The sequence below is a fragment of the Hippopotamus amphibius genome, chromosome 6, assembly GCF_030028045.1.
Source record: "Hippopotamus amphibius kiboko isolate mHipAmp2 chromosome 6, mHipAmp2.hap2, whole genome shotgun sequence".
In the NCBI taxonomy this organism is placed as follows: domain Eukaryota; kingdom Metazoa; phylum Chordata; class Mammalia; order Artiodactyla; family Hippopotamidae; genus Hippopotamus; species Hippopotamus amphibius.
The window spans coordinates 118749608-118771936 of record NC_080191.1 but is presented as its reverse complement, the minus strand read 5'-3'; the positions used below and the strand labels follow the sequence as shown (position 1 = coordinate 118771936).

Genomic DNA, 22329 nt, shown 5'->3' with positions numbered 1-22329 from the left:
ATTCCGTCCCCTTTACTCTAAAACTAATGTTGGGGACATCATATTCTTATACTCATTTTAGTCATTTGTCTCATATGATGGAAAGAACAAAAATACATACATAGGCAAGGGAAGTGAGAAAATAGGAAGGAGATAAAACTGGGTAGGAACTCAGAATAGATTCAATCTTAGGCCAGCAGGTTTCCCTTTTCCAAATAACTTTATTTTAATTTTTTTCCAAATTACTTTAGAATGCCTTATTTATTCATCATATGCCTGTATTGGGGGGGATTAAAAAATTTCAATTGCATACAACAGAAAGGCTTATTTATGTACAGCATACTGCCACAAAAGGATGGCATTCTACGTGTTGACAGAGTAATAAGGAATGTACACTGTTGAGTCTTTTTTCAGTCAACAAATATTTGTTGAATACCTATTGTAAGTTAGACATGGTCCTAAGTTCTGGGATGATATATAATGAGCAAAACAAATACCTTATTCTCATAAAGCTTATGCTTTAATGGAGAGGAGACTGATACCTACAATAAAAACCACTTCTATATAGTTTAAAAGCCTGCTGCATAGTAATGTATAAATTGATGTTTATATAAATATGAGGTAAAAATGTATAAAGCATGCATGGGAAGAATGAACAGTGTATTTGGGATAGTGCTTACCTGTGGTATGGGAAGGAGAGCAAAGACAGTAATAAGGGACACATATGGAGTTTTAAGTACCTGTATAATGTTTTAATTAAAATATTTGAAACAAGTTACTCTTCAACTTTAATAAAGCTTAAAGGGTGGACATACCACTATTTGTTTTACTATTCTGTATTCTTGTCTGTATATTTGAGATAATTCACTATAAAAACAAGTAGTAGATTAATAACAAAAATGCGTAGAAACTTTCAAACAGGGAATACACAGAAGAAACTCAATGGCCAGTAACTACCTCATTAGCAATCATGAAATATTTTAAGAATTTTAAAGCATATTTGTGACAAATAACCGGGTAAACTCTTGTTTATTATTAAATATCTTTATGGTATAGTATTATTAAATAAAAATAAATGCATTCAACATGATTTATTTTCTACAGGCCCACACAGCATGAATTAAGACTTTATAAACAACAGGTGAAGAAGCTGGAGAAAGCCCTTAAGAAAAGCATCAAGTAATTATATTTTACCAATGTTACAAAGTTATTAGGATTTTGTATCTTACTTATTTTCATTACCTGTCAGGTTACCTCAGTGGCTGTGGCTTAAAATTACTAGGCTGATGGGGGAAATGACATTAAAAAGGGATATTTCTGGTTCCACAGTTTTAAAAGTTTCTACTGTATTGGATTTGGCTATATATTCATCTTAAATAAGAACAAGGAAAAGGTAATTGTCTGATAAAAGGCACAGATTTTAATTAGAAAGTTGTCTTTGGGAGTCATAGAGGAATTGCAAGAGAATCATTGAAACTAGAGGTGATAAGGCCCAAATTTTTGTTGGTGGTAGTCATGACCTGAATAATACATAGCTTCACCATATTTTAAAACTGAAGATACCAGAATGAATGCAGTGAGCCATTCTTATCACCACCTTTCTTTTATGACTTTGAAAAGCATGTACGCAGAGGAGTTTCAAAAAGTTGCTTCTCAAATAGTGATAGTGTTTTCTGAAGATTAGCTATATGTACTCTTTGATTCAAGGGAATGGGACTTGAACTAGTGTAGTGAGCATTGAGAGGAAATATTTTAAAAATGACATGAGCTAAAGTATGCATTAGATGTATCAAATCAATTGTATTAGCGTATGTTGATTCAATTTTCAGCAACAGCTGTTTCCTCCTTAGGGCAACACATGCCACAGTGAAAGGCAAGTATTCTGGCCATCCAGGAATTACATATTGAGTTAAATTAAGATAGTAGGGAAGGAAAACTAAAAAAGAAAAGAGAAGTGGAAGGCTTCGAAAGGTTGCATTCATTCATTCAATTAATATTTTTTCCCTTCCTACTGTTGCTTGGCATTTTGGGTACCTATAGTACCTCTTCCTATCTGCTTGGCATTCTGGATACTGAAATTACAGTGGTAAACCAAATAGAAAAGGTTCTTGCTCTCATGAAGGTTATGTAAAGGGGGAAGGGCAATGAAAAAATAAGACAATTTTGATATAGTATAAGTACTAAAGGTAAAATAGTGTGAGAGTTGCTATCGTATGAGTTTGGACAAGAAGTGGTGACATGGTCAAAGGTGGCAGTACTGGAGGTAGAACTGATAGGACTTGGTGATGGATTGGGGATATAGACACCTGTGGGGGGTGGGGGTGGGAATCAAGACTCAACTTAAAAAAACAAAAAATCAATTAATCAGGACTAAGTTTTAGTCCTGAATAACTAGGTAGTTGTTGGAGCATTAACTGAGATAGGAAAATTGGTCAAGGACCAGCTGGGAAAAGGAGGATATAAGGGAGATAAAAAGTCAGAGGAGAAGGTGTAGGGGAGGAAAGCTTCTCCTCAGCCCTTTTAGGGTTTCTGGCTGGGCCTGAAAATTAAACTGACAAAGACAGATTAACATGAGAAAAGTGTATAAATTTATTTAATGTAAGTTTTACCTGACCTGAGAAGAAATGAAGACTCGAAGAAACAGTTAAGCCTGAGCATTTTAATACTAGGTTTGATGAAGAGTGGAAAGTTGTAGGAAAATGTGATAGTACAAAAGGGTACAAGCTAAGGGTAATAAACTGGGGGAAATTCAGATGCCTCATCTTCAGAGATAAAGATGCTCCTTTCCTCTGGGTACAGGGAGGGCACCTGTCACATGAGGCTCTTATGGTCTGCTTCAGAGAGTCCTTCCTGCACTGCCATTTCTCAGATTCCTTCAGCTTAAAAGATTTCTATGTCAAAGTGGCATATTTTGAGTTTTTTGTTTGTTTTTGTTTTTGGTCACACCATGCAGATTGCGGGCTCTCAGTTCCCCAGTCAGGGATTGAACCTGGGCCACAGCAGGGAAGCTCAGAATCCTAACCATTAGGCCACCAGGGAACTCTCTCAAAGTGGCATCTTTTGGAGTGGCATATCCTGATCCCCTTCAAAGGAATCTTATTGACTTCAGTGTAAGTGTATCAGTAAAGATACACACACACATATAAGTGCATGCACATGTATTCATAGGGATATCTAGTCATTTCCTCATTATTCATAGATTGCGTATTTGTGAATTTGCCTACCTGCTAAAGTTTGTTTTTAATCCCAAAATAAGTAGTGGTGGCACTTTCACAATCATTCATGGACATGCCCAATATATACATTTTCAGCTATTGAACAAGGTGATGCTCTGTCCTTCTGTTTCAGCTTTCATAAACAGTCATTCTTTTTGTTGTCATATGCCACTTTTATTTTTTCATTTTTTGCTTTTTGTTGGTGATTTCTCCAAGATGGTCCCAAATCTTGGTATTGAAGTGCTACCTAGTATTCTACACACAAGAAGGCTGTGATATACCTTACAGAGAATATACATGTATTAGAGAAACTTCATTAAGGCATGAGTTATAGTACTGTTAGCCATGAGTCCCATGTTAATGAAACAGCAATATTTAAAAATGTGTCTTTAAACGTTAACGCACATAAAACAAGGTTATATATTGCTCAGTTGAGGAAAATGTGACCAGAGGCATGCAGGAACCTGACCCTGTATTTCCCCTGGGAGCAGTGGTTCAGTCTTCACTAATTCAGTGTGTATGGTGACGTTATAGGATACAACTACCATGAATAATGAGAATTGACTGTGTATGTGTTTTTTGTTATTCATCTGGGATCTGGTTTTTAGAGTAACTTCACTATTAGACTTTAAACTTGTGATTCAGAACCAATCCCTGCTATATGTTTCTGTTGAATTTTGAAGAAATGATTTGGGTTTTTAGAAATTTACATTTGGAATTTTAAAAAATCTGTCATTAATTTGTCTTTAAGTTTGGATCTTTTGTGGTAGCTAGATGTAAAACAGAGAATTAGGAATGTTAGCTAACTTGCCCACGTTGCACAGGTGGTACGTGGAAGAACTTGGAAAGAAATCAGATCCATACCCAAGCATTTGGACTCTCAAGCTCAAACTCTTAACCACCACACTAATAATTAAAACCAAACAAAGCACCCAATGAAGAAAACTTTTTCAATGTAAAACTTTTCAATTTTTATTTTCTGCAGGGGCAGAGGTAGAATATTTTTTTCAAAGAACTACTGATGTTAGGGAAATAATCAAAAATAAAATTCTCCTGTCATCCCAGTGACTCCTCTCCACATATGCAGGGAAAAAAAGAAACAGTTTTATATAACAGTTGGAATAAATATCCAGCCAGACTGCAGTATGCATTAGAGGCAATCTGCTAAAGAGATTTTAGAGACTGAAAAAAGTCTCGCCTTTTAATAATGCCAGGCAGATATGCAGTCCATTATGTACATGTGCATTGTCTTTAGCCAAAGGAAAAATAAAACTTATTGTACCTTCATGACAAGGAGAAAGTTACAATTTAGAGCCAGGAGCCTAGGCTAAGCTCCAACAGGGAAAAGGAGACAAGGCACCCTGTTCCCTGATGTCCACCTTTCAGAAGTTGTTCTAAGGCTCCCAAGAAAGACATTGCTAGGATATAAAATTGGCATGAGGCTTAGGTAAATTTTAGTAAGATTTACCTACTTCTTAGAGAGGAAGGATTTACAACTACAGGTTTTCCAAAGGAAGTGCTGCAAGAAAAGGAAGGGAAAGTCTCTTTCCCTTTTATAACTAGAGAAAATTAAAATTTTGTCTTTAGTCTGTAGTTACCTTTCAACTCACCAGTCTTCAGTATCAAATGATGTTAATTTAATATGGGAAAACTTCCTGTTTGAGTTGATATTACAAACAAGTTGGTTCTAAAATTCTGTTCCTGGGAAGTGATCAAATAAGTCTTGCCAGTGCAAGATCACCGAAGGTACTACACTAATTCCATTAAAATTTTCAGTGGTATTTATATTTTACTAGAGGAAAACAAAATCAGAATCTCATCACCCTGGTGTTGAGCTGACAGGAGTTGAAGTGATCAGTTTGGACAAGGAGCCAAACTGAAATTAACATTCAAGGCTTTATTTACTTACTGCAATAATATAAGCAAGAGGCCAAAAAACGGACTGGCTCCTGGGTGTTGCATTTTTCCCCATGGAATGGCAGCAGGTAAGGGTCAGTCAGTGACATGCTGCACAGATGACTCCTGTTGTTTCATGGGCCTAGGGGAAGAGCAGGAAGTGGAAAAATACTGAGTCAGAGTGGAAAAAGTGTTTGTTAAGGCTCCCCCATTCATCCCCCAAAGAGAACTCCAGAACGGGAGTCACCTTGAGATTATGGAAAGCCTTCAACAGACACAGTTAAAAGCTATAACGTGTCTGTATATAGAAACGTATCTCATAGGGGTGGCTATAGAAAAGGAGATAACACAGTATTTTAAGTTGAAAGTGCAGTTTTTGGATTTCTCAGACTCCACAGAGAAACATAGCTATTGCTGCTAGCTATGTGGAATGTGTGTCTGCTAAGTATGTGAAGAATTCCTTAGCCATTTTAGGGGATTTTTATGGCCTTCAGGCTCTGCTCACAACTCTGGAAACTACAAAACAGCACTGGAATGTTTTTGAGTACAGCATATTCCGCTCAAACACAGGTTTCTAAAACACCAATTAAGTCATATGCAATTGGAAAATAAAGGAATAATTAATAGTGTAACATAGTTGCATTGTTTACACTTGATTTTTTTCCTAGGTATAAGGAGTTAGAATAGCAGTGTAGTATAGACCTCAGGAAGGGGAAAGCTTTGCTAGTACATAGGCCCTTGCCCTTTCAGCTCTGTCTTAAGAAAATTTAAAATGATAAACTGCACCCAGGGCTCCCTCCCTGACCCTCAGCATTAGACAGACTGTAGGCTGGAAGCAAATTGCTCTTCTTTCCTCACCTATTGTAACCTCAGTTTCTTTGACCAGGAGCTCCACTTCCCTCTTCATAGTCTTGGCATCCTCAAGCCAACATTTCTGCTCTGTTGGCTGTGCATTCTGTGATATTGTCTGAGGCAACCTCCAGACATATGTGAGCTGTTTAACTTATCTCCTGAGGCACCAATTATTGTTTTTGTTAGTTGTCTAGTTATAAAGCTGCATCAGTTTTAAATAGTCTGGTTTCTGACACTTTTCTCCTGAACCCTATTATTTTCGCATATGCGGTTTTGCAGAATACAAAAGTTTTCAGGAGTATTATGTTATGGCATATATTTACTGTAAGACTAGGTGAACCAAAGGTCAATTTCCCATGAGTCCCAAGCTTTTACTAATCCTTACCTTCTGTAAATTTAGAAAAACAATGGGATTAAATAAATTAATACATGTGAAGTGCATGGAAGAGTTCCTGCATAGAGAAGGTTCTCAGTAAATACGAGTTACCATCATCACCAGGCTCCCAATATATATAGTCAGTTATCATCATTATTAAATTGAGGGTGTCTCTTTATTCACCTAGTTAATTGAATCACATTTCACTTCCCAGAGTGACTATAAGCTAGTACCTGCAGTGACATATTTAGGTTACTATACTGGCAGCTAAAATGTTGTATATCCATAGTATAATATTTATTAACCATACTTGCAAACAGTTCATTGATAAGTTAAACTTTTTCACCTGAACGAAAGGTTAACTAACATTTAAATTCAGATAATGTCGGTTTACTTGTAGTCCCACTAGAGAGTTGTTGGCATTTCTGTATCACTTTTGTATTCTAGACAGTATGCTCCTGGCACTGCCTTTAGACAAAACTGTGAAGTATGTGAATATGGTAAATAGATGGGAAGTCAAGTGGAAAATAGATTGTGAGGTCTCTGTGTCTACTAGAGGAAGGAAGTTGACTTTTTACCTAGAGCTAATTCTGTTTGTTTTTGGCATATGCTCATCAGAGAGCAGAGAAAAGCAGTTGAGGGAAGATCAAGGGGAATACATGTGAGTGGAAGAGATAATTGTAAAGTGGTAATAAGAGATGAGATAAGAAAGGAGACAGGAGGAATATTGGGTTAGGACTAACAGCATGGAGAAGTTCAAACCCAAGGAGATTTAGATTTAGTTCACAAAGCAGTGGGAAGCCATTGTTTTTAGTAGGCAAATGACATGATAGAATATCATTATTCTGTTTTACAAACAGCAAGTCAAGCTTATTAATGAGTTATGGAATCAGTTTATTGGGTCAGGGTTCCACAGGGAACTGATAGGCACATTCAGATTTAAGATGGTTAATTTGATGTGGGTTAAAGAGACTTTTTTCGAAGGCATAGTGCGTGGGGGGGAAATGTCTACTACAGCCTGACTTTAGAGATGTTTGGAGAAGGGCTACTAGGTGGATACACTCCTATTTTCTAAGTTTCCAGACAAAGAGACTTTCCCCCAGGGTTCTGGTAGCCACCTGGGACAATGGTCTCTTGTGTTTTCATGCCCTCTTCACTGGCAGGTATCACTCTTGTCTTCTCTTTGGCACAAGTGAAGTATGAAGAAGGAAGGACCAAACTGTCTAGCTCTTGCTGCTGCAGTGCCCAAACTCTTTGTCCTGCCCATTGTTTGTTGATCCCCTTACCTATAGTGTGAAGCTCAGAGCACCTTGGAGGTTGCTTTCATCCTTTACTGTAGTTCTTTCTTATTCTGTTTTTGCAAGTGTTGGGGAATGGTTAAAACTCTCTTCATCAGTCTGATCCCTTTAGTTTTTCAGGGATTCCTTCTATATTGTGTCTATTGAGACAGTCTTGTTTTCCAGGGTCAATATGGCTTAAAATTAAAAAAAAAAATTGTGTATGAATATCTGCATGTGTGTGAAATGCACATAAACACACACACACACACATATATATATATATGTAAAATGACAAAGCTTTTGGGAGGCTAGCTGGATCATTGGCTCGTTTTGTCATCTTAATCAGGTGTCTAGTAAAGCATTTTGTATTATCTTGGTTTTTTTTTTCCCCTGTAGATTACAGGATCTTATCAGTCAAAAAAAGGCTATGGACAAAGAGGGAAAAGATGAGCCCAGCAGAGATAACCAGCAGCAGGCCCTAATTGACCATAGATACTTTCAGGTATTGAACAGTTGACAGAAAGACTGATGTTTATAGTGAACCTTGGTTATAATTGCAGTATAATAAATTATCAATTGATAAGGAATGCTTGTATCCTTTATTTTTGTTGCCTAGCCTGTCTTGTCTTGCCATGACATACCTGCTTGGCTAGAAGTTGGTAACTTGACTTAGAATTTGTCTTACCTTTGAAAAGAGACTTTGGCCTAGTTCAAGTAGGGTAGTGAAAAGCTGATAAGATTTCAACTGATTTTATAATCCTCTACCCGCTTAAGCCATTTCCCTTTTTATTCTGTTTTTGCTATTGTTATTATTATGTAAGTAAATCTATTTCTTAAAATCCTTGTATGCTTTTTTAAAATTTCAGTCTTTCGTCCATCTGAAATTTAATTTTCCATGTGATATGATATAGAGATTTAACCTTCCTTGATTTATAGACTATTTATTGTTGAATAAATGAGCAATTAAGCCCAATACTTTACTGACTGAACTGGGCCTGCACTCATATTTTATTGAGCCCATACATGTTTTTTTAAACTTTGAATTAATTATTAATTTTTTTAAATTAAGAGATTTTATTTGTCTTTATTTCTAGAGAATCTGGCAACAAATTCCTGCATAGTTGTTACCAGAATTAGATCTTTTCCCTGTCACATATGGGCATGTGCTCTTCAGTTAGCCACAGTCCCACCCCGTCCTTGTTTCACTCACTTATGCTCTTACCTGGCGTCTATAGACATTTGAGTTTGCAGTTTCTCGTAGACCATTCTTTCTCTACTTTATTGAAATGAATTGTATATCATATACCATGTTCCCTTAGGTGTACAGGTTTGTTTCTAGACTCTCTAGTCTCTTCCATTTCTATATGAATTTCTTTTTTTTTTTTTTTAATCTATTTATTTATGGCTGCATCGGGTTTTCCTTGCTGCGCGGGCTTTCTCTAGTTGTGGCGAGCAGGGGCTGCTCTTCATTGCGGTGCGCAGGCTTCTCACTACAGTGGCTTCTCTTGTTGAAGAGCATGGGCTCTAGGCATGTGGGCTTCAGTAGTTGTTGCACGTGGGCTCAGTAGTTATGGCTCATGGGCTCTAGAGCACAGTCTCAGTAATTGTGGCACATGGGCTTAGCTGCTCCGCAGCATGTGGGATCTTCCCGGACCAGGGCTCAAACCCGTGTCCCCTGCATTGGCAGGCGGATTCTTAACCACTGCACCACCAGGGAAGCTCCAAATTTCTATATTTGTATGGTAGGTTTTGATACCTTTTAAGGTAAGTATCTTGTTATTGTTCTTTAAAATTTTTTCCTTGGATATATTTTTAACACATTTATTCTCCTGTATGAACAGTTTGTCAAAAATAGATCCCATTGAGATGAGCTGAAATTGAATTAATGTTTTAGATTAACATTTGGAAAAATAACACATTTACAGTTTTTTTAAAAAATTATTTATTTACTTATTTATTTGGCTATGCTAGGTCTTAGTTGTGGCATGTGGAATCTTTTAATTGTGGCACTTGGGATCTTTAGTTGTAGCATGTGGGATCTAGTTCCCTGATCAGGAATTGAACCTGTGCCCCCTGCATTGGGAGCATGGAATCTTAGCCACTGGACCACCAGGGAAGTCCCCACACTTACAGTTTTGAATCATCTCACTCAGAAATATGTCTCTGATTTTCTATGGGTCTTTTATAGCTTTCAGTAAAGTTTTATAATATTTTAAAATTTAGTTCTTGCATATTTTTTGTTCTGTTTATTTCCTAGGTTATCTAGTTATAACGTTTATTACTATTATGAATGGGATCCTTTTTCCATTACATTTTCTAATTGATTGTTGCTTGTTCTTTGTACATCTCTGTGTTGACTTTATAACCAGGCACCTTTGTGAAAACTGTTTTGTTTTAGATAACTCTCTTGTATCCAGTATATAACTGATTTTCATTTTGTTTCTTAGATTTACTTTGAGAGGTTTTGTTCTTTTAACAGAGGAATTAACCTATTCATGGACACTGAGACCAACTTATATACCTGCCTTTATTCTTGATATCTTACTTTCTGTTTTCTATTTAAACAGTTTCTTGTTCCATTCTTTTCTTCTGACATATGCTAAGTTGAGATTTCTTTGTTCTTTTTTTTTTTCTTCAAGTAGTTAGGACAATCATCATCTTAATTCTTTTCTATTCTTGTAATGATTACCCTTAAAAACTGTTTTTTTTTTTTTACCCATACCAAGAGTTTGTCAGGGAATTTCCCTGGTGGTACAGTGGCTAAGAATCCTCCTGACAATGCAGGGGACACAGGTTTGAGCCCTGGTCCAGGAAGATCCCACATGCTGTGGAGCAACTAAGCCCACGAGCCACAACTACTGAAGCCTGCGTGCTGCAACTACAGAAGCCCACATGCCCAGAGCTCTCGCTCTGCAACAAAAGAAGCTACTGCACTGAGAAGCTCATGCACCGCAACGAAGAGTAGCCCCCACTCACTGCAACTAGAGAAAGCCTGCATGCAGCAACGAAGACTGAACGCAGCCAAAAAAAAAAAAAAGTTTGTCAGTACCTGTGTACTCTTTCTGAATAGGATGAGACCTATATTGTGACTTTTCTCTTATAAATTCTAATCTCTCTGGGAATTGTTTATTTTGCCACTTATTCGTTGTTAATACATCTTTTGCTGCCAATCATCAGAGCATGGTTAAGTCATAAAGAAGAATATACTCGGTTGTCAATAATAATTCAGTGGAGGGGAATTAATTTTCCCATTAAAAGGATGTGTTTAAATATAAGAGAAGTGAAATATTGAACACACTCTCTTGAACAACAACCACAAAATGTCCAAAATGAACATCTCAAATCATATTATCAGGAGACCTATGAGTTGTAGCTTGAAGTATGAATAGGGACAAAGATTCAGTATCAAAATGGTATCTTGTCTTTATACTTATATAACTATTTGTCAAATAGCCTGGGCTTGATGGTGGAAAATAAGGAAATGGCTTTTCTTTCTTTAAATTGGATGTTTTGAGTCTCCCTTTCCTCTCCTTGAATAATATATAAAGTAGACCTTATAGCTTTCGACAAGGAGGTTATAGTCACATATTCTACATATTAATATATTTAAAGTTCAGTCCAGGTATTGATGATATTAGGGAATTATTGTTTTTTTAAAATTTTATTTCTTTTCTTTTTTTTTTTCCTTGAAGTGTAATTGGTTATAATGTGTTGGTTTCTGGTGTACAGCAAAGTGATTCAGTTTTATATATGTGTGTGTATATATATATTCCTTTTTGTATTCTTTTTCAGTATAGATTATTACAAGATAATGAGTACAGTTCCCTGTGCTTGACAGTAGGACCTTGTTGTTTATTTTCTATATAGTAGTTTATATCTGCTAATCCCAAACTCCTTATTTATCTCTCCCCCCCTTTTCCCTTTGATAACCATAAGTTTGTTTTCTATGTCTGTGAGTCTGTTTCTGTTTTGTAAACACATTTATATCATATTTTAGATTCCACATATAAGTGGTATCACATGTATTGTCTTTTCTGTCTCACTTCACTTAGTATGATAATCTGTAGGTCCATCCATGTTGCTGCAAATGGCATTATTTCATTCTTTTTTTATGGCTGAATAGTATTCCATTGTGTGGAATGGAATATCTTCTTTATCCATTCTTTATCCATTCATCTGTTGAGGGACATTTAGGTTGCATCCATGTCTTGGCTGTTGTAAAGAGTGCTGCTATGGACATTGGGGTGCGTGTGTCTTTTTGAATTATAGTTTTCTCTGGATATATGCCCAGGAGTGGGATTGCTGGATCATATGGTAACTCTATTTTTAGTTTTATGAGGAACCTCTGTACTCTTTTCCACAGTGGCTTCAACAACTTACATTCCCACCAACAGTGTCAGAAGGTTCCCTTTTCTCCATACGCTCTCCAGCATTGTAGACTTTAATGATGGCCATTCTGACTGGTGTGAGGTGGTACCCCATTGTAGTTTTGATTTGCATTTCTCTAGTAATTAGCAATGTTGAGCATCTTTTCATGTGCCTATTGGCCATCTGTATGTCTTTTTTGGAGAAATGTCTATTTAGGTCTTCTGCCCTTTTTTTGATTGGGTTGTTTGCTTTTTTGTTATTGAGTTGTATGAGCTTTTTGTATATTTTGAGAATTAAGCCCTTGTTGGTCACATCATTTGCAAATATTTTCCCCTAGTACCTAGGTTGTCTTTTTGTTTATGGTTTCTTTTGCTATGCAAAAGCTTATAAGTTTGACTAGGTCCCATTTTTTTAGTTTTGCTTTTATTTCTATTGATTTGGAAGACTGACCTAAGAAAACATTGCTACAATTTATGTCATAGAATGTTTTGCCTATGTTTTTTTCTAGGAGTCTTAGAGTGTCCTGGCTTATATTTAAGTCTTTAAGCCACTTTGAGTTTATTTTTTGTGTCTGGTGTGAGGGAGTGTTCTAACTTCATTGATTTACATGCAGCTGTCCAGTTTTCCCAACACCACTTGTTGAAGAGACTGTTTTTTCTCCATTGTATATTTTGCTTCCTTTGTCAAATATTAATTGACTATAGGTATGTGTGGGGGGAATTATTGTTAATTTTCTTATTTATAATAATGGTTTTATTTTGTAGAAAAATATGCTTTTAAGAGATACATGCTTAAGTATGTATGAGAGTGAAGTGTTATCATATCTGCATTTTCTTCAAATGGTTCAGCTAAAAATATAGATGGCGTGAGCACATATGGCAAGATGTTACCAGTTGCTGAGTGTAGGTAGTGACTGTGCGGGTATTTGTGAGTGTTTGTTTTATGTGTCAGCTTGACTGGGCCACGGGGTGCCCAGATATTTGGTCAAACATTATTCTGGGTTTTTCTGAGAATGTTTCTTTTTTTTTTTTTTTTTTTATTATTTTTTTTGTTTGTGAGAATGTTTCTGAATGAGATGAGAAAGTCTTTTTTTTTCTCCATACCTGTCAATAAGGACCACCACAAGTGGTTTGCTTAAACTGGCAAAGCCAATAATACACCTTCACTGTCATGGCTTAGGGGTATATCCGCTCTCCAGCCCTATGTCATAATTTAGTTCACAGGGATCTTGATCACCTTTCCCTTCTAAAAGATATCACACTGGCCCATTACATTGATGATGTTATGCTGATTGGACCTACTGAGCAAGAAGTAGCAACTTAGTGGTAAGACATTTGCATGTTAAAGGATGGGAAATAAATCTAACAAAAATTCAGCGGTCTTCTACCTCACTGAAGCTTCTAGGGCTCAAGTGATTGTGGGCCTGTCAATATATTCCTTTAAGGTAAAGGATAAGTTATTGCTCTGGCCCCTCTTAAAACCAAAAAAGTGGCACAACACCTCGTGGGCCTCTTTGGAATTTGAAGGTAACATATTCCTCCTGTGATGTGTTACTCCGGCCCATTTACTGAGTGACTGAAAAGGTGCTCGTTTTGAGTGGGGCTCAGAACAAGAGAAGGCTCTGCATCGGTCCAGGCTGCCACGTGAGCTGCTCTGTCATTTGGGCGACAGGATCCAGCAGATCCAATGCAGCTTAGGCTGTAGGCAGATACGGATGCTGCTTGGAGCCTCTGGTGGCCCCTGTGGGTGAGTCACAAGTCAGGCCCTTAGGATTTGGGAGGAAAATCCTGTCATTCTCTGCAAATAACTACTTTTAAGAAATAGCTCTTGGCCTGCTACTGGGCCTGTGTAGACTGAAGGCTTAATGGTGGGCCACCAAGTTACTATGTGGCCTGAATTACTCATCATGAACTGGGTGTTATCTGACCCACCAAGCCATAAACTTAGGTGAGCACAACAACACTGTGTCATCAAATGAAGGTGGTACATATGAAATTGGGCCCAAGCAGGCCCTGAAGGCACAATAAATTACATGAAGTGGCCCAAATGCCTGTGGTTTCCCACTCTTGCTGCACTACCTTCTCTCCCAGCCTGCACATATAGCCTCATGGGGAGTTCCCTATGATCAATTGACATAAGAAGGGGAGACCTAGGCCGAGTTTACAGATGGCTGTGTGTGGTATGTAGGCACCACATTAAAGTAGACGACTGCAGCACTACATCTTCTGTCTGGGACATCCCTGAAGGAAAGAAGTGAAGGGGAATCCTTCCACCGGACAGAAATTTGAGCAGTGTACTACTGTTCCACAAGGAAGAGAAAGGAAGAGAATGTCTAGAATACAGGACATCCCTTAGGGCATCTCTCAGTATTGCCATGCCTTGTGATAAAGATCAGTGGAAGACTCCAAAACCTGGTCTAGGCAGAACTACTAATGGCCCAGACCCTTCAGGAATGAAGATTTGGATTACCCCAGCAAGTAAAGAACAAGGACCAGCTGAGATGCTTGCTGAAGGCAAACATAATAAAGAATAGGTAGTGGAAGAAAGTAGTGATAAATACCAGCTGTGACCATATGATGACTTACAGAAATGAGGATTATAATTGTCATGTGTATTTCCTCCTTATTTTGTTATGAATATGTTCACGTATGTATATATATATTTGTAAATACATATATGTGGCAAATCTGTTTTTTTCTGCTCTTATTCTCTTATCATATAACATAATGACTTTATGTCACACTTGAGTATTGTTAATTTTATATCATAGTTTTTAAGTTACAGGGTATCAAGGAGAAGAGTAATCATCACTTTAGGACTTTACCTCCTCTTCTGGCAGAGGGGTTAGTGCATTTTTGGTTGTACACAGCATAGTTGTATCAGGTTAGGTGATCCATGATCTTGTTATTGTCTTTATTTGGAGGTTAAGTATGGTTTAAGGCAAAGTGTATGGGTGCCAAGTTGACAAGGGGTAGACTTGTGATGGTTAATTTTATGTGTCAACTTGACTAGACCAGAGGATGCCCAGATAATTTGGTCAAACATTGTTCTGGGTGTGTATGTGGGGGTGTTTCTGGATGAGATTAACATTTGAAATGGTAGACTGGGTAAAGCAGATTGTCCTGCTCACAGTGGATGGGTCTCATCAAATCAGCTGAAGTCCTGAGTAGAACAAAAAGGCCGAGGAAGAGGGAACTTTTTGTCTGCCTGACTGTCTTTGAGCTAGGACATCAATTTTTTTTCCTGCCTTCAAATGTTGAACCGAAACATTGGCTCTTCCTGGGTCTCAAGCTTGTGGGAATTCAGACTGGACCTATACTGTTGGCTCTTCTGGGTCTCCAGCATTGCTGACTGCAGATCTCAGGGCTTGTCAGCCCCTGTAATTGTGTGAGCCAATTCCTCTTTTTTTTTTTTTTTTGGGGGGGGTACACCAGGTTCAATCATCTGTTTTTATACACATATCCCCGTATTCCCTCCCTTCCTTGACTCCCCCACCTCGAGTCCCCCCCACCCTCCCTGCCCCAGTCCTCTAAGGCATCTTCCATCCTCGAGTTGGACTCCCTTTGTTATACAACAACTTCCCACTGACTATTTTACAGTTGGTAGTACATATATGTCTGTGCTACTCTCTCGCTTCGTCTCAGTTTCCCCTTCACCCCCCGCCCCCTCCCATACCTCGAGTTCTCCAGTCCATTCTCTGTATCTGCGTCCTTGTTCTTGTCACTGAGTTCATCAGTACCATTTTTAGATTCCGTATATGTGAGTTAGCATACAATATTCCTTATAATACGTAAGTTCATGCACCTTGGCCCACACACATACAGATCCCATTGGTTCTGTTTCTGGTGAACCCTGACCATATAATACAGTATTAATTGTTTACATTCTTTTTATTTTCCATATGTTTCAAAATTTTCTTGTTGAAAAATTGGGAGAAAAAGTCATTCAAATCTCAGTCAAAAAATTCAATGTCTCATCCAGTTCAAAGTTTTTATCTTATGCTTAACTTTATTTCATGCCTGACCTATACTTCTCCAAATATGCAGTGTGGCAAGGGAGTGTAATCCGTTTCTTTGGGCCAAAGCAAGGCCCAAGATTACCCAGATTCAAGGAGTAGAAAATACTCTACTTCTTGATGGGACAACCTGCAGTATCATATTGCAAAGGGGAGAGGATATAAGGAAGAGAAATAATTGCAGTAATTTTTGCTAACAATCTATTGCAAGGTGTGGATACATACTGCTAGACATATATGCAATCCTCCTTGGCTCACCTCCACCCTCATGGAATGGGATTGTGCTGTGACCTTCTGGAGCTCAGCTAAAATCAGCTCCCTGGCCTCTTTTAGGAGTTATGCTGCCCTTCTTAATCTTTGGTGTGAGGCAGAGGGAGAAGAAAGACTATGTTCCTGTGCTCATTAATAATTTAATGAAGGGGAATTAATTATTTTTTTCCATTAAAATGATATTCAAACTAGAGTTTAAATATAACAGCAGTGAAACATTGAAATACACATCCTAAACCAAACAACAGCAAAACTGCTTGTTAATAAGCATCAGAAATCAAATTCTCAGGAGACCTGTAGCTTTCTATGGGGAGAAAAGAAAAATAACACAGCATTTTTCACCCACTTGTTCTATACAGTCCTTTGAAAGACACTTGGTGAATCCTGTCCAGTGAATCTCTAACTCAGTAATGATGTTACATTGATATGTAAAGCACTCCTTTAACATATATCATTTTGATAGGACTGTGATAAACATTTCAGCTAAAAACAATGTCTTTTTTAAAGGTATTAAGTAGCATCAATTCAATTATTCACAATCCAAGAGCTCCAGTAATAATTTATAAGCAGAGCAAAGGAGGAGTCCAACATTTTAATAAAGATCTTTTTCAAGATTGTGGATTTGAGCATCTTGTTCCTATAATAGAAATGTGGGCAGATCAACTGGCTTCCTTAAAGGTAAGGGGTTGAATATTCTTTACAGGTTTTGAAAGTCTGTTAGAGTCTATGGGCTTTGTATACTTTTATTCTCAAGCAGAGTTTTATATTTGGTGTGCTTTAACCATAGATCTTTTCTTTATAATTGCACCTTACTGATGAAATGTTAATTAATGAAAGTGTCATTATTCTGTGACTTCCTGACTTTTTTTTCAAATTCTGGTGGCACTTATTGTTTAATACATTTATTTGACATTGTTGTTGCCTTGAATTGCTAAAATAGATAACTGCCTTCTTACCAAATGAAAGGTTAAAGATACTAATGTATTAGGTCTGGGTATTAATTGGAGAGTGTTAAAGAAGTGGAGGACTAAAATAAGAAGTTGAGGAAAGTAAGAATTTCCTGTATTTCTTTCTGTATTCTAGAGTTGTACTAATACAGTAACCACTAAGCCACATGTAGCTTTTGACAACTTATGAAATGTGACTAGTCCCAGTTGAGATGTGCCACAAGTATAATATAATTACACACCAGATTTAGAAGACTTATTATGGAGAAAAGTAATTAAAATATCTATTATCTGTTAAATGATAATATTTTGGGTATATTGGATTAAATATATTATTAAAATTGTCACCTACTTCTTTTTACTTTTTTAAATGTGGCTACTAGACAATATTACTATGATACATGTTGCATTTGTTTTGGACGGCATTGTTCTAAAGGGCCAAGCAGTGTGCCATTCACGTAGTAGATGCTCAGTAAATATGTTTATTAGTTGACCAGTCTTAAACTTCTAAACTTCCAGGAGCCCAGCCCCTTGTACACAGTTTCGAATAGATTAGGACAACATATCTAGGCCAGTAGGCTGTCATGAAAATTAAGTAGAATTACTTTAGGCATCCTTTCAAATTAAAAACTTTCCTGGAGATACATACTATAACATGGTATGTATCTATTTTATATCCTGAAAATATCCTAAGTGAAAGAAGCCTGTCACAAAGGCCACTTACTGTATGATTCCATTTTTCTTAATGAAATGCTCAGAATAGGCAAATCCATAGAAACAGAAAGTAGTTTAGTAGTTACCCAAGGGCTGGGAGCAGGAGCAAATGGGGAATGACTACAAGTGGGTACAAGGGTTTCTTTTTGGCGTGATGAAAATGTTCTAGAGTTAGATAATGGTGATCAGTGCATGTCTCTGTAAATAAGTCAAAACTACTGAATTGCACACTTAAGATGAATTTTATGCCATGTGAATTACATCTCAATAAATCTGTTATTTAAAAAATCAAGGGCAAAATAGAAAGGATAATCTTATTTTTTATTCATCAGTAATTCAAAATAATTTAACATGGTACTAATAAATAACATAATTATTTTATTTTATTATTTATTTTTAGAACTTTTTTTGAGATATAATTGACATACAATGAACTGCATATATTTAAAGTGTACAATTTGATATTTTTTTTCTTATTAGTGATGTATATATGGCAATCCCAACCTCGCAATTGATCCCACCCCAACCCACGCCCCCCCACCCCTGCTTTCCCCACTCGGTTTCCATTTATTCTCTATATCTGTCTCTATTTCTGCCTTGCAAACTGGTTGATCTGTACCGTTTTTCTAGATTCCTCATATGTTAATATACAATATTTGTTTTTCTTTCTGACTTACTTCACTCTGTATGACAGTCTCTAGGTTCATCCATGTCTCTACAAATGTCCCAATTTTGTTCCTTTTTATGGCTGAGTAATAGTCCATTGTGATAACATATAATTATTTTAATATCCAGATTCCAGATAATCAATATATGTATATGTAAGGCCTAGAGAAAACTAATTTAACAGACTTTTTCTAAACCAGTAATCATATTTTTAAAAAAATACTGATGATGGTTAATATATACATTAAACCTGCTTGCATAATTATATTTTATTAACATTATTATGAAAACTTTAAAAATCAGTAATAGCATATTGTTTTCTTTTGTTATGAAGGATTTATATAAGTCCTTGAAAATACTATCTGCAGAACTGGTGCCTTGGCATAATTTAAAGAAGCAGGATGAAAACGAAGGTGTCAGAGTTGAAGATCTGTTGTTTATAGTGGATACCATATTAGAAGAAGTGGAAAATAAGGAAAAGGTAATACTACCTAATACTTATATAAATGTTCACATTTTAATGTACTCTTATCTTAGAAACTAATAATGATATGGATATAGATATTCTACTAGAACTGTATTTCTCTTTTTAAAGTTTTTATTAATGATTTGGAATAATTTTAAGATGTAAAGTATCTTTTTCTTCCTCTCTTTTGGGCAGGACAGCAATATGCCAGACTTTCAAATTTTGCGAGCTATTGTTTCTCACTTCCAAAAATTATTTGATGTGCCTTCTTTAACTGGAGTCTATCCCCGAATGAATGAAGTTTATACTAGGCTTGGAGAAATGAACAATGCTGTGAGAAACCTCCAAGAACTCTTAGAACTAGGTGATGACCCTTTGTCATTTTCGCCTCCCATTTACGAATTATTATTAATAAATCAACGAAAAGTAGTTAAAAAGTCAATGCTAACTGAAGCATAAAGTGTTTGATTTAATGATTTTGAAAATTCTCTCTTAAAATATCATATCCTTTTATTTCTCTTTGGCAGATCGTTCAACCTCATTGTGTGTGCTGGTGAGCACAGTTGAAAAACTGTGTAGGCTGGTTAATGAAGATGTGAATGAACAGGTTATGCAGGTATTGGGACCTGAAGACCTCCAAAGGTATTTATTTTAAAAAGGTTGCAAAGTATCATTCAGAATGTTTAGAGTGGTAAAATTAAAGACTCTGAAAACTTCATAAGTTATTTACCTTTCCTGTTTGGAATGGCATTTTTGAAAAGAACATGACAATCTAAAATAATCTCACAGCTTAGGGATGGAGAGAATGTCAAGCATTTTCAAGATAAAAGTAGATTCTAGGGCCTATAGATTTATGTAGGTTGGGTCAGGACTCGAGCATTATTGTATAAGCTTGTTCCCAAGGGAAATTACATATGGAGAAATTCAAACTTTATGAGCTACTTCACATGAATTCAGAACATATAAGTAAGTCCAGTTTTTAGTACATTACCATCAATCACTGATCACCAAATAATCACTGAGTATATGTATTATTTGATAAGAAGATGTTAAGGATTTTTTAAAAAAAGCTAGGCATCTCCAGCATAAAACCTAATGTTTTTTTTAAAATCTCAAAACGTTATAGCTGTACTCTTTCCCTCCTCCCCCAGATTTTATACTGCAACATATGGGAAGTATACATTCCATACGTTCTACAAGTTTTCCAAGAAGAACCCTTACCTGACACTTGAGTTTTCTGATATTTGATGCTTTTAAAAGGAACATATGTCTCACTATTGGTCTTTTTCTCCTTCCGACAGTTTTACTGATTACTGATACTTATTCTTAATGTTTAATAGGATACAGGATATAAAAGCCAATTCTTTGTAGAAAATGTTATAAAAGCATGGTCTCTTAAGATCCTCGAGCTAAACAGAAAGTTCCTATATTAGGAATGTTATGTAGATTTAACTTTAGAACACATAATTACACTGATAATAGTTTTTTTTTTTTTAGAAAAGTGTTACTAGCTGAACAAAGAGCTGAAAAAGGAAGGATTGCAGTAAATGATCATTAAATTTATATTTAATTTAGCAGGACAATTTCTTTCGATTTTGAAATGCTCTATGTCCAATCAGATGCAAGATTCCTAAGTTGGAAATTCAGTGTAAACTGTGCATTTTTTTTTTTTAAGCATTATCAACAAATTGAAAGAACATGAGGAATTTTTCCCAGCATTTCAGGCATTTACTAATGATCTACTTGAAATCTTAGGTAAGATCTTTGTTGGTGGTGGTTAAATTTTGAGTCTCAAGGTGTCAGTGGGTTTGAACAAAGAATGTTCCTTAGTCACTGTATTAGTGTTTTTACCTAGAGTGGTAGAACATGTCTGGGAACCACTAACAGTTCTAGAAACAAACTTCTAACTTGCAGTTAAAGTTGGCTGGGATTAGTCTACAGAACAGAGACGCATATATCCTTTAAGGAGGTGGAGGCTACCTTTGTTTTAGGACCTTAAAATGAGAAATGATAGTACTCTGGCTAGGCCTAGTTTGACTCTGTCATTGGCTAATGAGAACTGTCCTTAGAATTTATGGTCTTGGAAGTTGTCTTTTTTTCCCTTCCTCCTCTGCCTCCTCCTCCTCCTCCTTCTTCTTTTTTTTAAAGATAGTTCCTACTTACTGTTTTTCTTAAATATGTAAATTAAATTTCCTTCTCAGGTGATGAGAAGTAACATAAAGTAAGCATCTGTGGAAAGGAGATACATTTATAAATCTGTAGAAGGGAAGAGATACATTTACATTCTTGGTCATATCGAGGCCTCTGTTAGTAGTGATGTCTCTTAAAGGGGAAAAAATGTAATTAGCTTAGGAATCAGAGGCAAAATAGAGACCCCCAGGTCTCTTACTTTAAGTGCAATTATATATGGCTATAAAAATAATTCATCTTACCATTAAGAACACCTTTTAAGGAATTCCCTGGAGGTCCAGTGGTTAGGACTCTGTGCTTTCACTGCTGAAGGCACAGGTTCATTCCCTGGTTGGGGAACTAAGATCCTGCAAGCAGCACAGCGTGTCCAAAACAAACAGACAACAACAACGGAACGCTTTTTGAAAAGGTTAAAGTGATTTATTTATTAATGAATTCTTTTTTTTTCTGTATAAGTCATTTGAAATTGAAAGTGTTTTTTGTTTTATTTTTAAGAATGGCTCCTTGACATAGAAAATTAAATTAGAAGAGGAGATGGGGTTTAGTAGAAGATAAAGGAATGAGTATACTAAAATTTGGTAAGAAGATGAATAAATGAAAGAAGTATCTGACTTCTAGTATCTGACTTCTGGCCTAGTTGAACATCAGTTTTTGTGGCCAGTTTTATGTAGACTGGAAGCAAGGGAGAGAGTGAGTATGCTTTAGGCATGCTCATATATTTGAAAAGATCATAACAAGGGAAAATGTAATTTGAAAGTTTAACTTGATATGTGAAATTGTAGAAATGTGTTGCTTTGTATCAGAAAGAGCCTTGTTTTCTGAAATAATATGATTTTACTTGCTTTGGGGTAGCAATTAAACAATGCGTTTCTCATCATTAATAAACATTTTAATAGGTGTGCTAATAACACTTATTTCAGAATTCTTCTATAGAAATTTCCCCTCAAATATGATACTTAGCATGGTTCATGTGGGATCATTTGCTTCAATATACAGTGTTCATCTGTACCAGATGCCAGATGAACACTGTATATTGGTCAAAGTTGAAATTCTGGAATAAATATTATATTTAACACTGGGGAAGATAAATCTGTT

The 22329-nt window shown here is 36.3% G+C and overlaps 2 protein-coding genes across 16 annotated transcripts in view; one reads left to right on the top strand and one right to left on the bottom strand.

Annotated features, from left to right (window-relative positions):
• ESYT3 (extended synaptotagmin 3) overlaps nt 1–22329 on the bottom strand; it is a 92808-nt gene that overhangs the window by 717 nt on the left and 69762 nt on the right. For 2 of the 5 annotated variants that reach the window (XM_057739556.1, XM_057739559.1), the window contains one exon: nt 4216–5232. In XM_057739556.1, the coding sequence (XP_057595539.1) occupies nt 5187–5232 (46 nt within the window). In that variant the 3' untranslated portion in view covers nt 4216–5186. Of the gene's footprint in view, nt 1–4213; nt 5233–22329 lie in introns of those variants that run through there. The other 3 variants (XR_009054354.1, XM_057739558.1, XM_057739555.1) reach the window with 3 other exon arrangements.
• CEP70 (centrosomal protein 70) overlaps nt 1–22329 on the top strand; it is a 91117-nt gene that overhangs the window by 65191 nt on the left and 3597 nt on the right. For 10 of the 11 annotated variants that reach the window (XM_057739563.1, XM_057739565.1, XM_057739571.1 and 7 more), the window contains 7 exons: nt 1084–1158; nt 7995–8100; nt 16759–16929; nt 18913–19059; nt 19240–19408; nt 19572–19686; nt 20720–20799. In XM_057739563.1, coding sequence (XP_057595546.1) covers nt 1084–1158; nt 7995–8100; nt 16759–16929; nt 18913–19059; nt 19240–19408; nt 19572–19686; nt 20720–20799 — 863 coding nt within the window. Of the gene's footprint in view, nt 1–1083; nt 1159–7994; nt 8101–16758; nt 16930–18912; nt 19060–19239; nt 19409–19571; nt 19687–20195; nt 20322–20719; nt 20800–22329 lie in introns of those variants that run through there. The other variant, XM_057739567.1, reaches the window with a different exon arrangement.